At 43.5% G+C, this 14,389-nt stretch overlaps 2 protein-coding genes across 2 annotated transcripts; both read left to right on the top strand.

Moving 5' to 3' along the window:
• Positions 1–480: 480 nt before the first annotated feature.
• Positions 481–6,042, top strand: LOC125508158 (uncharacterized). The gene is made up of 7 exons (XM_048672763.2): positions 481–1,042; positions 2,538–2,729; positions 2,885–3,157; positions 4,089–4,191; positions 4,688–4,806; positions 4,919–5,086; positions 5,188–6,042. The coding sequence occupies exons 1-7, from the start codon at positions 677–679 to the stop codon at positions 5,797–5,799; spliced, it is 1,833 nt and encodes a 610-aa protein (XP_048528720.2). The 5' UTR covers positions 481–676; the 3' UTR covers positions 5,800–6,042.
• A 397-nt stretch (positions 6,043–6,439) lies between these two features.
• On the top strand, positions 6,440–7,508 carry LOC125508159 (uncharacterized). The gene is made up of 2 exons (XM_048672764.2): positions 6,440–6,873; positions 6,961–7,508. The coding sequence occupies exons 1-2, from the start codon at positions 6,816–6,818 to the stop codon at positions 7,299–7,301; spliced, it is 399 nt and encodes a 132-aa protein (XP_048528721.1). The 5' UTR covers positions 6,440–6,815; the 3' UTR covers positions 7,302–7,508.
• Positions 7,509–14,389: the final 6,881 nt, after the last annotated feature.

Genomic DNA, 14,389 nt, shown 5'->3' with positions numbered 1-14,389 from the left:
ATTGAACTATAAAAACATCTTATATTTTGATATTGAGAGATTAGATCTTAAGATTGACAAAGTCGCTAGATGCACCTTGTAATCCACAAGCATGTCATACCATTGAAAAAATAGCGGCGGATGGCCTGGAATAAATCCAAAAAGCATGCGAGCACACATATAGCAAATCTAAGACTTGAATTCGGCTGCACCGGTTCTACCATAAAAAAAAACTAACCAATGCTTAGTTCGCTTCTCTATCCAGTCCAGTGTTGTTTAAGGAGTCTCCGCCCATTGCTTGAAGACATTCAGATGCGAGGCTTGGATTCAAAATTAAGCTTGGGGTCTAACCTGTGGCCCAGTGTCCTAGACTTCATCAACAACTTGTTGGTGTTCTCGCAAGGGAATAAAAAAGCAGTCGTTGGTGTGCTTGTAGGAGAAGTATTATTTTTTTTTAGAGAAAGAAGGAGAAGTATTATATATAGGAGTAAAACAATTGTCTCTCGCACGGCCCGAGCTGAAGCAAAAACCCCAGGGGCAAAAGCGACCTTGTATCCTCACCCTCCCTCCAATTTAGCCGTTCCCCCCCGCGAACCGAAGCAGCGCCCTCCAGCCTCCAATCCCGGCGACTCCGCCTCCCTTCTGCAGAGACTGCAGCTCTCCTCTCTCGCGCGCGCCAGGAGCGCCCCGTGCTCCGATGGGGTCGCCGGGGATGGCGACGGCGGCGGGCACGGCGGTGCTGGTGTACCTGGTGCTGTCGGGGCGGCTCTGCGGGGACGCCGACGGGGCAGCTGGCGGCAGGGGCGCCATGGAGGACGAGATGATAACCTCCGCGGTCTCGGAGGCCGCGGCAGAGAGGGAGCGGAGGCAGGAGGAGGCGCAGGGGAGGCGGCGTGCGCGGCGCGCGAGGCGCGGGCGTCGGTGGCCGGAGCGGGCCCCGGACGGGTGGGGCGAGGCGGTGACGGGGGCCGCTCGGACCGTGCGGTTCGCCTACGGGCAGACGCTCGGCAAGTGGTCCCTCGGGGAGCTCGCCTTCGGGATCAACTACTACATGCGGCAGCAGGTACTCCGCACGTGCTGATCACCAGTGCTGCCGTAGACCAGAATTGGTTTGCTCCCGCGAGATTTTATTTTTCTCTTCTTTATTTATTTGGTGCGGTGCTGTGGTGATGCGTACGGGGGAGGGGATTGGTTGCTTCCTTGGGATTCTTGGTGATCAAGATTGTCGGCGTCTCTTTGATCTTGTTTGGATTCACATTTCACATGGACAAGGAGAATATTATCTATCCCCTTTCTACCTTCGAGAAAACGGCTTTCTTATCTTGCTTGCTTGCTTGCAAGCAAAGAAACGAAACGAAATATTCTCTTCCGTGAATTGATTACTTCCATACTTAGCAAGTTATTTCTCATTCGGTATGTTTTTTTCTTACGATTTACAGCGTCGTTAGTTCCGAGGTTTATTTTATAATTATATAGCTTACCACACGTGCCTGGATGAAAAAAAAAGAGTAGCAGGAAGCAATCGCAAATGTTTCGTGATGTTTTGTACTTATATGATTGTTGGGATTTGGTTTGTTGATCTCCTGGAAATCTTAAGATATATCCTAACATTTGTAGGAGTTATTAACTTCTAGAGAGCCTAGTTTAGAAGGTGAATGACTCAGTATTATGGGTTGTCATGCTTGTCTTGCTCAATAATAAGATTAAGGAAATTTTAGTTGGTTGATGCTGGGAGCATATGATGATTATCACTAAAACTAACATGTTAGCTGATCAAATGCAATGCCTATTTCTTTGTTGGATTGATGCTTTGCTAGTTGTGAAGCATCTAGGAAAGATATTTGTTGCTAGTAAGTGTGTGCATCTTTCGTTGCTGGTGTGAAGCATCTAGGGAAGGAACGGACAATGGAGAAACCAACGTGAGCCAGTTGGTTCAGGATTTGGAAAAACCTGTATAAACAGTCTAATTCGTTGAAGGTGATTAGGTTGCAAAAAGTCAAAGTGTTCCTCTCCTATGAATAATTAATGATTTATTGTTTCTCCCCTATTTTAGGTTTTCCCCCCTTTGATTTAAAGGAATTGCTAAAGTAATTAGTTGTTCAGCTTCAGATTTGGATCTCCATATTTGGTAGTGCTTCCTCGATTTTCCTATCGGTTCACTTAAAGCGTGCAATTCTTTTTTTTTCTTTTGGACGAGAGAAATTCTTAGTTTTCATTACATTGGGGCTACTAAGGTTTAGCTTTCCCCTTAAATCCTACTCCACCGTCTAAATAAGATATTTGTTTATACTGCACGGAATAGAGCACTAACACTGATAGCTACTGTAATTAATTTAAGCTCCAGCGATCTAAAGAAAAGCAATTGCTAGATCTGAAGCAGTTGTTAGATTAGATCTAAAGAAAAGCAGCTAGGCACTTTTAGCTGCTTGAGATATTTTACACTCGAAGAATCAGAAGAATACACTATTTCTGTGTCGGTCTTCCCTTTTTTACCAGCTCATGTTTGTGAAGTAGTACATATGTTAACATCCATATGACGTACTGTTTTACTTTATCAGGGTAATCTGCAGCATGAGTATGCTGGGAGTGATTCTGTACGATTGGGAGGGCCTGGGGCAAGAGAGGAGCTGATTTCATTACTCAGATATATGAAGTTATGCATGTATTTCTCAAAGAAGCCATACAAAGTGTTTTTGGAATTTGGTGGATTTGATCAGAGTGATGTTCTTATTAAGAAATCTAAGGCGAGGGTGCGTAAGTACCAGTCAACACTCCATTTTTTACATTATGTACTCTGATTTTATTACATACTGTACTTAACTTGTTGAACCGATATTTTTTCTGTTCTATTTAGTACAGATTATAAATCAGGACAAATGGGTTGAAATTATGTGCTTTTGTGCAGTTTCTGAAGCCTGCTTTCACAGTTGTCCGTGATAGAGACTCCAAATGCTTTCTCCTTTTCATTCGGGGGGCTATTAGTGTTAAGGAAAGGTTGACAGCAGCAACTGGAGCAGACATTCCATTTCATCATGTTGTGGCTAAAGATGGCTGTGTATCCAACCTAGTGCTGGGGTATGCGCATTGTGGAATGGCTACAGCAGCTCGCTGGATTGCAAATCAGGCCATTCCTTGCCTCAGTAAAGCAGTAGAGCAATTCCCGGACCACAGAATTACGGTAATATATTTCAGTTTTCTGACTAGAGATGCTCTTTTGATGTTCTGCTTACAGAAAATTAAGCATTATGTATTGCCAAAAGAACATGCTCTTGAAAGATGATTGCAATTAGAGGGTATTTTTATTCTAAAAAAACAGACAAAAAAAGTGGTAATCATCAACGATTTGGCCATTACTATATGACACAGATTATAGATTTCCTGAGATCTCTACTTCCGACAGAGATGCACTGCCAAACAAGGCTTCTCTCCTAGGTGGACCATGACACACCTTTTGGAATATATGAACTGCAACTTGTAACAACCAAATATCCTGTTGAGGTAGGGAATTGTGAGCGTGAAGCTTATTTAAAAACAGTGACGTATTTGGAAAATGAAGATTCTCTTATTGATTTCTTAAGATTTTCCGGTGCTGAGAAACAAATTTCCTTAGGTAAGCAGTGCATTTCTGGCTCATACACTCTACACAAGTATGTAGTCACTGGAAAAAACACTTGGCAATGTAATAACTTGGGCTAATGAATATGATAATATGCTTTGGATACCTAGTAAACCTCAAACATTTTTTATCTCCCGAAGTAATACTTACAAATCTATTTTAGTAGATTTAAAGCCTATTTTAGTTTACTTGGCACTGCATTTTTATCAAAACCGCATCTATTTTGTGGACCCTAAAAATGAAAATGTTCATTTGAAAATAAAATGTTTGTGTTCTAAGATCTATCAAACCTACAAACTAGATAATTTTATTTTCTAAAAAAACAAACTAGATAATTTTGTTCTTTATGCATCTTCCATCTAATTTTCTTTTCTGGCAGTTCCTGCTAATCCACTTTTTATCGAAATATATGATGTTTGGTACTTGTGCACTGCATCTAGACTTCTAGACCTTTTTTCTAATTCTATTTGCTAACTCAATCTTGTTATGCTAGATAATTGGGCATTCAATGGGTGCCAGTATCGCTGCATTATTGACATACATTCTGCGTGAGAATGACAAGTTATTATCATCCACATGTATCGCATTTGGACCAGGTATGCCTTGTGACCCCAAGGGTATATAGAAGTTTTGCAATTGAATACTATATATGTTAATAGTAAACCATTTTATTTCCGTTTGTTAATTTTCTCTCACTAAAAATATGTATCGGCTCCTTACACAAATATAGTAACTTCTCATGATAGGTCTCTTGTGTTCATATTTTGGCATTTGTAGGCATGTGGCCTGCAATTCATTTTTAGAAAAAAGGAACTATCCGGCGTTAATCATGTAGTGAAAATCAAACGGCGGCAAAAAAGAACAATGATTTCACATGTATGCTTAATGATGATGACAATCGTTCTTTTAGGATAGCCTTTGATTTATATATCTAAGGACTATGAGTAGATAACCAAAAGAAAATTAACTCTGGGTTGAAGTATGAGCTTTCAACATCTGCAAGGAACTCATTGTTCTTTCTTGATGCTGCAAACTTGTGATCTACACACACAGTAGGTGTGAGATATTAACACTTCTACTGCTATTTTCCAGCTGCTTGCATGACATGGGACTTGGCTGAGTCGGGTAAAGACTTCATTACGACTATCGTCAATAGAAATGATGTAGTGCCATCTCTTGGTAGAGTTTCGACTGCCAAACTCCGTACAGAGGTACCTCTCAGCACGATAGTTGAAGTGGGAAACCGTGAAGTAAATATTCCTGTGAATTGTTTTGCCTAGTCAAACATATCATATATTTATCTTTGGGAGTCAAATATGGCAGGTGATGGCATCATCATGGGTGCACGAACTTCGTGAACAAATTCAACAGACTAGATTCTTAGGTTTCGTCAATCGCTCTGTGAGCTTCGTGCGATCTCATGTACCCTTCGTATCAGATCCAAAATCTAAAGTTGTAGATGTCGATATGCTTCAGCCTCCCACTTCCGAGGTACATAATAACAAATATATTGCTGCAAGCACTAGTTCTTGAAACAGATGGACACTGTTGTTACTTACTGAACTATTTGCCATATGACCTGAATTTGCCAGGCTGAGACCAGATCTTCAGAAGATGTCAATTGTGCTGCCAAGAAACGTTCTACTCTTGTTTGCTGGTCATGTCCTTCTGCACGGAAGCGGACTATTGATCCTGCAAAACATACTCGGTACATTACAAATCAAACTGATGTTGATGTGAAAACTGAAAAAAACGACACTGAAGCGGCTGATGCAGAGTTAGTCTCAATTTCTTTTGGGGAGTTAAACCTTCAACCATTAGATAATGAAGATACCGACAAGGAGGACATCAAATCACCTCTGAAAAGTTCAAGCGAAGGACAGGTCAGAGAATCCTTAACCAACAAGCAGATGGAGCCGTCATCGTCAAGCCCTTCTGAAGATCCCCTCCAGCTATACCCTCCAGGAAGAATACTGCACATGGTTGCATTGCCAGCTGCAGAAGAGTCCAACACAAGTGAGCAAGGTAGCCAGGAGGAGGTTGTCACCCTGTACGAGACACCTCGACATCTCTACAGCAAGATTCGTCTGGGGAGGTCCATGGTAGGGGAACATTACATGCCCAAGTACATCAGGACAATGGAGCTGTTGATTGAGAAGCTTGCGAAGGAGGACATGGACAGTGACCAACTGGACTTGTTGTAGCAGTGACTGATCATTGATGTAAAGAATAGTTGTTGTACAGATCACGGGAAGAGAGTGCATCTGCTTCTGTTTGCTAGCACCTTAGCATCCAGAAGCTGTATGACTTTGTTCTGTTGATGTGCCATCAACAGGATCAGCTCGAAGAGCAGAAGCCTAGTGATGATTTCGGTAATTCAGCAGTGTTGTTGCTTTTGGCTGTGAATATTCATCTATAAGTTAGATTGGCTAACCCATGATTTGGAAGGTCTTAACCGTTTGTTCAGAAGGTATTTGGTTCTGAAGCTGTTTAAGATCCATCAATTTGTCTGAATCTGTTTCAGATCTTGTTTTTTTTCGGTGTTCGATGGTTGTTCATCGTGTGTGATGCATTTCATACTGTCTGCTTTCTTTAGCTCGATTTCTGTAATCATTGTATTCATCATATATGTACAGTTTAGTTGAATACCTATTTAGAAGCTTTGTGTGGTTATTCAACCTCCTATATATCCAAGTGATCCGGTGCGGATTTTTGGGACCTAGGTCTATCTCTTGCCTAATCTCTGCCTCACCTACATTTGCATGCAATTAATTAGTTTACCTATGTATGTTAAATAGCCATGCATTAATTTATGGAAAGTGTTATCTACCGTTGGACGGAGGATTACGTTAATTATAGAGTGTCATTCTTCGGACGGGTGAATCGCATTAATTACGTGAAGTACTATCATCGAGCATTAGACGTGAGGGATCATGTTAATTATGGAGAGAGTATCATTTCTTCGAACGGTAGGATCACTAATAGCCCTGAAGATAGAAGGAATTAATGCACCGATTCTGTAGGAGATAATTTACTTACCGAACAAGCTCACGACCTTAATTTCGTCAAGATGAAAAATATCACTGGTAAGATATTGCATATCATCTCGGGATCTCTGTATGCACGAGCCGGGAGCTCTATATATAGCTGGCCAAGCTACGCTAATCAATCTTAATCACATCAAAGCTTCTCCTGAGCTACCTCGTTCTTAGCTTCAGCCATGGCGTCCAAGGCCTGCATCCTGATCCTGCTCCTCGTTGCAGCTCTTCTCCATACAGGTACGCAAGAACAAGATAATACTTGGTCGTCGTCGCAGTTTAATCTCACTGATCCTTGGATCTTATGTGCCGTTGATGTGTCCATAGGTCATGCTAGTGGCGACGCCGGGCCGTGCCAACTGGAGGACATCCGCGTCTCGTCGGTGTTGACAGGGCGGCGGGTCCTGAATGTGCCGGAGTACAGCGTGACGGTGGAGAACACGTGCTCGTGCGCGCAGGCGGGCGTGGTGATGTACTGCAACCTCGGCGAGGTGAAAGCGGTGATCTCGGACACGACCAAGCTCCGCCTGCTGAGCCGGAAGCAAGGGCACTGCCTCATCAACAGCGGCTGGCCGATCTTCAACGGCAAGCCCATAACGTTCACCTACGCCGCCAAGACGCAGCTCGACTTCACCCTCGATAACGCCTCGCCGGAGTGCCTGGTGTGATCGTAGCTTTTTTTTACGCAAACACAAGCAACTTTATTACTTGGAAGTAAGAATGTTTAAAGGTACAGAAATAGGGTCGTAGGAATGACCAGGCCAAATATGGCGTCCTGTACCTAAAGACGACGTGTCCTTTGCAAGGCTATGCGCCTTGAAATTAAAGTTTGTACGCTCATGAATAAAAAGGTAACTGTCAAAAGATGATTTATACTCCAATCTCTCTGATAATTGCTCCATAAACACCCCGAGATCACTATGTTCCTGAGATTCAAATCTCCGCTAGTGAAAAGCCTTCCCGACACGCCAAAGCTTCTAAGCAAGCTGGGTCTTGGACATCTTTGACAACAACTATTGATGCACCCACATATGCTTCAGTAATATCACTGTAAAATGTCACTGTCGCACCTTTTGTGCCCGCTCGGGCAAAGGCCGCATCAGTATTTACTTTTGCATGATACAACTAGGGTGGAAGCCATTTATTGTGTCTCATGTGTGATTCTGGGCTTTGAAACAATCACTTCTCGAGCGCCTTATCTCTGCCACATATTTTTATGAATTGATGCGTTGATGGACTCTGAAAGATGTTCCATGGATGGCCTTTCTTCTAGAAAACCAAATTGCCCAAAGAGACATGATCATACTAGAGAACTGCACTTGCGAAAAAAAGCCTTTTTGCATTTGGTTCGGTACACACTGGCATGCTTGCAGTCAAGATCGCATAAGCCAATGCCCATCTGCAACAAGCCATCGAATAGTCAAGGAGCGAGTGGTGCCATGAATCATCCCGCCTGCATAGTGTGCACATATTTCTCGTAGCCATGTGACGGTGTCCCAAAAGATTAGCCGTGGAAGCGACTGTTGACTGTTGTGCCAAACGCCAGATGAACACCTTCAACTTGAACGCAGCTACACCATCCAATTAGTTTTCTCTCCTGATTTTGTATCAACCAACATCCGGTACACATATCTCATGGTGAAAAACCCTTTAGGCTCCGAATGCCAGGACCAGAAATCTGTTATGCCACCAGTGCATAGTGGGATGTTGAGGATGGCGTCCGCATCCATCGGCAATAAAACATGGCACACCAAGTTGGTAGTACATGTGGCATCTGTGTGATTTATCAATTCATGAATCATGAACCGGCCGTGGTGGGTTCGATGCTAGTGGCATGAGCGATTGAAGCAACAACTACCTAGGGATCCAATTGCAGTCTTATATATGTGTGGACTGGCCATCAGCAATACTCCTGCTCAATCCTTGTCTAAGAGTGTAATGTCCGTCCACTATCGCACACCATACCTGTGAAGGATTAGAGCCAGGGTTTGCTTCTCAAATTGTTGGTGTTGGGTAATAATTAATAAATAGCCTTTAGTATGTGTGCACTCAAAGATGTGGGGTCTTGCAGCAAACGCCGCGCTTGTCTAGCCAATAGTGCTAAGTTGAAGAGCTACAAATCCCGAAATTCGCCCCCCCCCCCCTTATGAATTTTGGGTTGGTCATTACCTTCAAAGACACCTAGTGGATTTTCCTTTTGCCATCTTTGCTCCCCCGCCAGAATCCCCAAATCAATGAGTTGATATGCTCACATAAGCCTCGAGGAAGTCGTAAGCAAGCCATAGAATAAACTGGGATTGCTTGGGCCACTGACTTAATTAATACTTCTTTCCCACCAGCAGATAACACTTTTTCAATCCGACCTTTTATCTCACTCCAAATTCTATCTTCCAAAAATTTGGAAGTGCCATTTTTTGAATGCGCAACATCACTTGGCATGCCCAAATATCTCTCATATAGAGATTCATTGGGGACTTGATGAGTTTGTTTCACAGTTTCTCGAGTACCATTGGGACAACCTTTACTGAAGAAGATGGAAGATTTGTCCTTATTTACCCTATGACCCGAAGCTTGACAATAGTGGTTCAACAAGTTTGAAACCTCCACCATCATTGCATAGTTACCCTGATGAACAACATGCTATCATCTGCAAACAGGAGATGGTTCATCGATGGAGCCGATGAGGCCACACCAATCCCACTCAAATTAGATGATTGATTGTATTTTAATAGACACAAAAGGCCCTCCGCTCTTATGAAGAAAAGATAGGGGGAAATCGAATCTCCATGTCAAAGTCCTCGTGATGGTTTGAATTCATCTAGTTTTTTACCATTGAAAAAAGAACTGGAAAATGAACTGACCTGACAATTCCCATGATCACAGAAACCCAATGCTGACCGAAGGCTAGTGTTAGCATAATAGCCCACTCAACTCTATCAAGCTTTCATCATATCCAGTTTGAGAGTTGCATAACGAATTTTCTTCACCCCGATTCTTTTCATAAAACGCAAACACTCGTATGCTGAAATAATATATTTCTGTAGTTAGCTGTCTAGGAACAAAAGCAGATTGCTCAGCAGAAATAATCTCAAACAAGATGACCTTTAGACGGTTTGCAATGACGTTAGAGGAAATCTTGTACAAAATGTTGTACCAACTGATAGGTCTAAACTGGGAGAGCAGAGAGGGATTTTCTACCTTAAGAACAAGAGCAGGTATTGTTTCATTGATGGACTCAACACTCCCCCCCCTTCACAATTCTGAGAACTGCATTTGTGATTTCTTTCCCACACACATCCAAGCGGCGTTGAAAAAAATGCGCTAGTAATCATCTGGGTCTGGAGCTTTTGTTGGGAACATCTAGAACAATACAATGTTGACGTCCTCTTCTGAATAGGGCGTCGAGAGAGACATGTTCATCTCGTCGGGCACCTTTTACCCCAAGCCCCTTCGAGGAGGGGAGGCGGTCAAGGACTTGGCCGAGTGATGGACGGTGCCGTCGCCGGTGGATTGGATGATGCATGCACGGTCTATTTTGATCAAGGTCATGACAATGATCCTTCCGCGGATTGACCTACGGAAACCTTATTGCAACTTCTCCTTCTCTAAATGATAAGGTTCAATGGACTTCTCGCAATGTCGGGGGCGGAAAACCATCCCTGTCGCCATGATCTGAACACTTCACTGGACCATTCAATCGGTAGGACTGACGGACGGTGTGTACAAAGGGGGACGTAGTCAACACGAGGTGGTGACTCACGCTTACTAGCCATTTCTTGTTGAAGACCAACAATTGCAATGATCTATCCTTGTCACAATGAAATTTCCAAAGATTACCCTGGCTTGTCGGTCAAGGATATATACTCGTTGAATACATCAGTGTGTAGCATGTGTGCGGCCTTTCGTTGCACATGGTCCAAAACATGCTCCATTCCATTAACCCCTTTTAAAGCAGAACAATTACTATAAGTTCCTTCGCTACTATTTCCATCTCGACTGAAAGAGAATGGTGCCCCCATGTTTGCTTTTGGTAATTGATGACAATCCTTATGGACTAATGGTTGCCTTGAGTTATATTTGAAGGGTTTATCCATATGCATTTCTTGAAGACCATTTGTTGGTTTCAAGGTTATTAGAAGAAGATTATGTGTTGACCAAGGTGCTATTCAAGGAGTTATCCAAAGATTGGTCATGTAAGATTTGAGGCTATTGCAAGCATGTCTTGAAGAAGAAGATTGTGTGAACATTCATGTTTACCTTTAAGACATCACCTTTATGAAGATAGAAGATAAGATACAAGGTTGTGTTGTGCAAGTTCAAGTGGATCATCGCGAAGAGATCTCTTTCTTGAACCTTGACGTCCATTGTGGTGATAATGGACATGTGAAGATGTGCTAAAGAGAGGCTCACCCATAGTGGAGTATGGGGGAGCAATCTACTAGTCTCCATCGAGCCAACGCAATCAAGAAAGGTGGTCCAACTTGAGAAAGTCAAGAACGTCACCATCTAGCTCAAGCGGACTATGCGCAAGGCAAATGTTTCTCCTTGATAGGTTTTATATTTTACCGATCTCATGGTGTTAGTTGGGAGACCGGGTTATAGGATCGATAGCTGCACTATCAAGGGGGCCTCTCGAGTGAGTAGCTTGATCGTATCGTTCGTAGAGAGCTCAAACCACCACATCCTTGTGATCATCTTTCTTGGTTCTTATTCATATTTTTTCTCTACATGAGTTTTGGAGCTTGTGGTCATTTCCAGACAAGCTCAAGTTCATCGAAAACGTATTTTGTTTGTATCATCTTTTATGTTTTTGATGTTGGAGTTTATGTCTGATCTTCATTGATGGAGGTTTCATGCCTCTATATCATTGGTGAAAGATCGTGTATGTCGCCTAGAGGTGGGTGAATAGGCGCTTTAAAATAATTATGGTTTAGTCTTGAACAATGCGGAATAAAACTAGCGTTTAATTTGTCAAGCACACAACCTAAAACAACTAGGCTCATCTACTGCACTAACAACTTATGCTAAGCAAGATAAACAACTAAATGATAGTAAGATATATAACATGAAACACTATGGATATCACAAAGTAAAGTGCATGATTAAAGGGCTTAGGTAAGAGATAACCGAGGCACTCAGAGAGAACGATGTATCCTAAAGTTCACACCCTTGCGGAGCAGTATGGAGGCACAATGCTCCTGTTAGGGCAATGATAACCCACAAGTATAGGGGATCGCAATAGTTTTTGAGGGTAGAGTATTCAACCCAAATTTATAGCTTCGACACAAGGGGAGCCAAAGAATATTTGAAGGTATTAGCAGCTGAGTTGTCAATCCAACCACACCTGGAGATTAATTATCTGCAGCAACGTGATCAGTAGAAAAGTAATATGATAGTTTTGATAATAGTGACATCAGTAACAGTAACAGTGATAGCAATAGTTTTGTAGTAAGTGCAATAGTAACGATAGCAAGAACATTATAAGATAAATTCGTAGGCATTGGATCGGTGACTTGTTGAATGATATTCATCATGAGACAGTTATAACCTAGGACGATACAGCACTAGCTCCAGTTCATCAATATAATGTAATCATGTATTGTGTAAATAGTCATACGTGCTTATGGAAAGAACTTTCATGACATCTTTTGTCCTACCCTCCCTTGACAGCGGGGTTAAATTGGAAACTAAGGGATATTAAGGTCTCCTTTTATCAGAGAACCGGAACAAAGCATTGACACACGGTGAATACATGAACTCCTCAAACTATGTTCATCACCGGGAGTGGTCCCGACTATTGTCACTCCGGGGTTGCCGGATCATAACACGCAGTAGGTGACTATAACTTGCAAGATTGAATCTATAACATGGATATAATGGTGATAACATAAACGGTTCAGATCTGAAATCATGGCACCCGAGCCCAAGGTGACAAGCATTAAGCATCGCAAAGTCATAGCAACATCAATCTTAGAACATAGTGGATACTGGGGATCATGCCCTAATAAAACTAACTCGATTACACGATGAATCTCACCCAACTCCTCACCGACCAGCGAGCCTACTGTAACACCCCGGATGTAACTTTCCATATTTGTATCTCTAACTCTTGCCATTTCCGGCTATGTGATATGATATTCCCTTCATGGTTGGGTTTTGTCTTTCGTTTTTCATTTTGTTCATGTCATGCATTTCATCTCATGCCATCATGTGCATCTCATTTGCATTCATGTTCGTCTCATGCATACTGTCTTTTTGCCCATTGTCCGTTTCGCAATCCGACACTCCCACATGCACCCGTTGCACCCCTCTAATCTCGTTTTGTGAGCGGGAGAAAAACGTTCTCGGAATGGGTCGAGATTTGTCGAGTGGCCTTGGCACATCACCGGTAGGCCGCCTATCAAATTTTGTTCCATTTGGAGGTCGTTTGATGCCTCAACGGTTAACCGGGTAACCGTAAAAGCCCCTATTTTGTTGCAACCCAATGCCCCTCTAAAACAGCCCACTAACCCATCTAAACCCCCTCCATGCTCTCCATCGTTGGATCATGATCGTGTGGGTGAAAGCCGCACCTCATTTGGACTCTCCTAGCTCCCCTACCTATAAATAGGTGTCTCCCCCTCCAAATTCGCGGTACAAACCCTAGCTCCCCTCTCCCCGCGCCGCCGGACACGTCTGCCACCACCACCACGACCAATCACCGCCTGCCACATCATCCCGCAGCCGCCTCCTCCACCGCGCGGCCCAGATCTGGCCCGCGCCCGCGAGCCGCCGCCGCCGAAGCCCGACCGCGCCGCCCCTGCGCTGCCGCCTTTGTCGCCTCCGCTGGCGCACCATCGCGCGAGCTCGCCGCCACCCTCCGCCAGTCGCCGCCGCCACCGGAGCTCCCCTCTCCGTGCCGGAAACCGAGCCCACGTCGCTGGCGCTCGCCCCGCTGTCTAGCTCCGGCCCCTTCCTAGATCCGGTGAGCTCGAGGTCGGCCTCATCACCCCCGGCCTCCTCTGCCACTCACCGGCCTCCTACGACCTCGCCGGAGTGTCACCGCCGCCCGGGCCCTCCTCTATCTCCGACCTGACCCGGATCCGCGGACCCGACCCGATCCGCCCATTGACTTTTCCATAGGGTAAAAATATCTCTAAGTCCTCTAATTCCTACATTGTGATGCCCTGTTTATCCTGCTATATCTCCGTGCTCGGTGCTCCGAATCATGCATATGATATATAAAAATTTTCGCCTCGTGATGCTCTTCACGTTAGTGTCATTTTCATGCATGTTACTTTCCATATTGGTGCCATTATCGTCGTTGCAAGAGTGCTATATGATGTTGTCTGCTGGAAGTTAACAGAACTTGGTGATTTGTCATTTTTGTTGCATTTTGTGTGTGCATCCTATGAGCATGATGTCTACATGTTTTATGAGCTCCACCATGCATATTTACATAGGTGCAAGTCTTGTATTTTGTGATCTATGTGGTGACTAACACAAGCATGCAAAGTAGGCTATGTAATGTTGCTGATTTCAGACACTTAGTGTTTTTGCTAAGTCCTTTTCCTGTTACATTTTGATGCCATGTAAACTTGTTGCTACCATGAGATCCATGCACATTTTTGGATAGTTAACTAAGCATGTTTTAAATATGTTGTGTCTCTCTATCCATTAATTCTCTGGTTGTAATTATGGAGTACTCTATCATGTCTTTTCCATGCTCTACTTTTGCTAAATATTGTTCCTGGTAGATTGCTAACATGCGATTCAA

Source organism: Triticum urartu, chromosome 5A, assembly GCF_056163025.1.
Source record: "Triticum urartu cultivar PI428250 chromosome 5A, HENAU_Tu73, whole genome shotgun sequence".
Classification (NCBI taxonomy): domain Eukaryota; kingdom Viridiplantae; phylum Streptophyta; class Magnoliopsida; order Poales; family Poaceae; genus Triticum; species Triticum urartu.
Note: the sequence above shows the minus strand (reverse complement) of the source record. Positions and strands in the feature narration are given on the sequence as shown.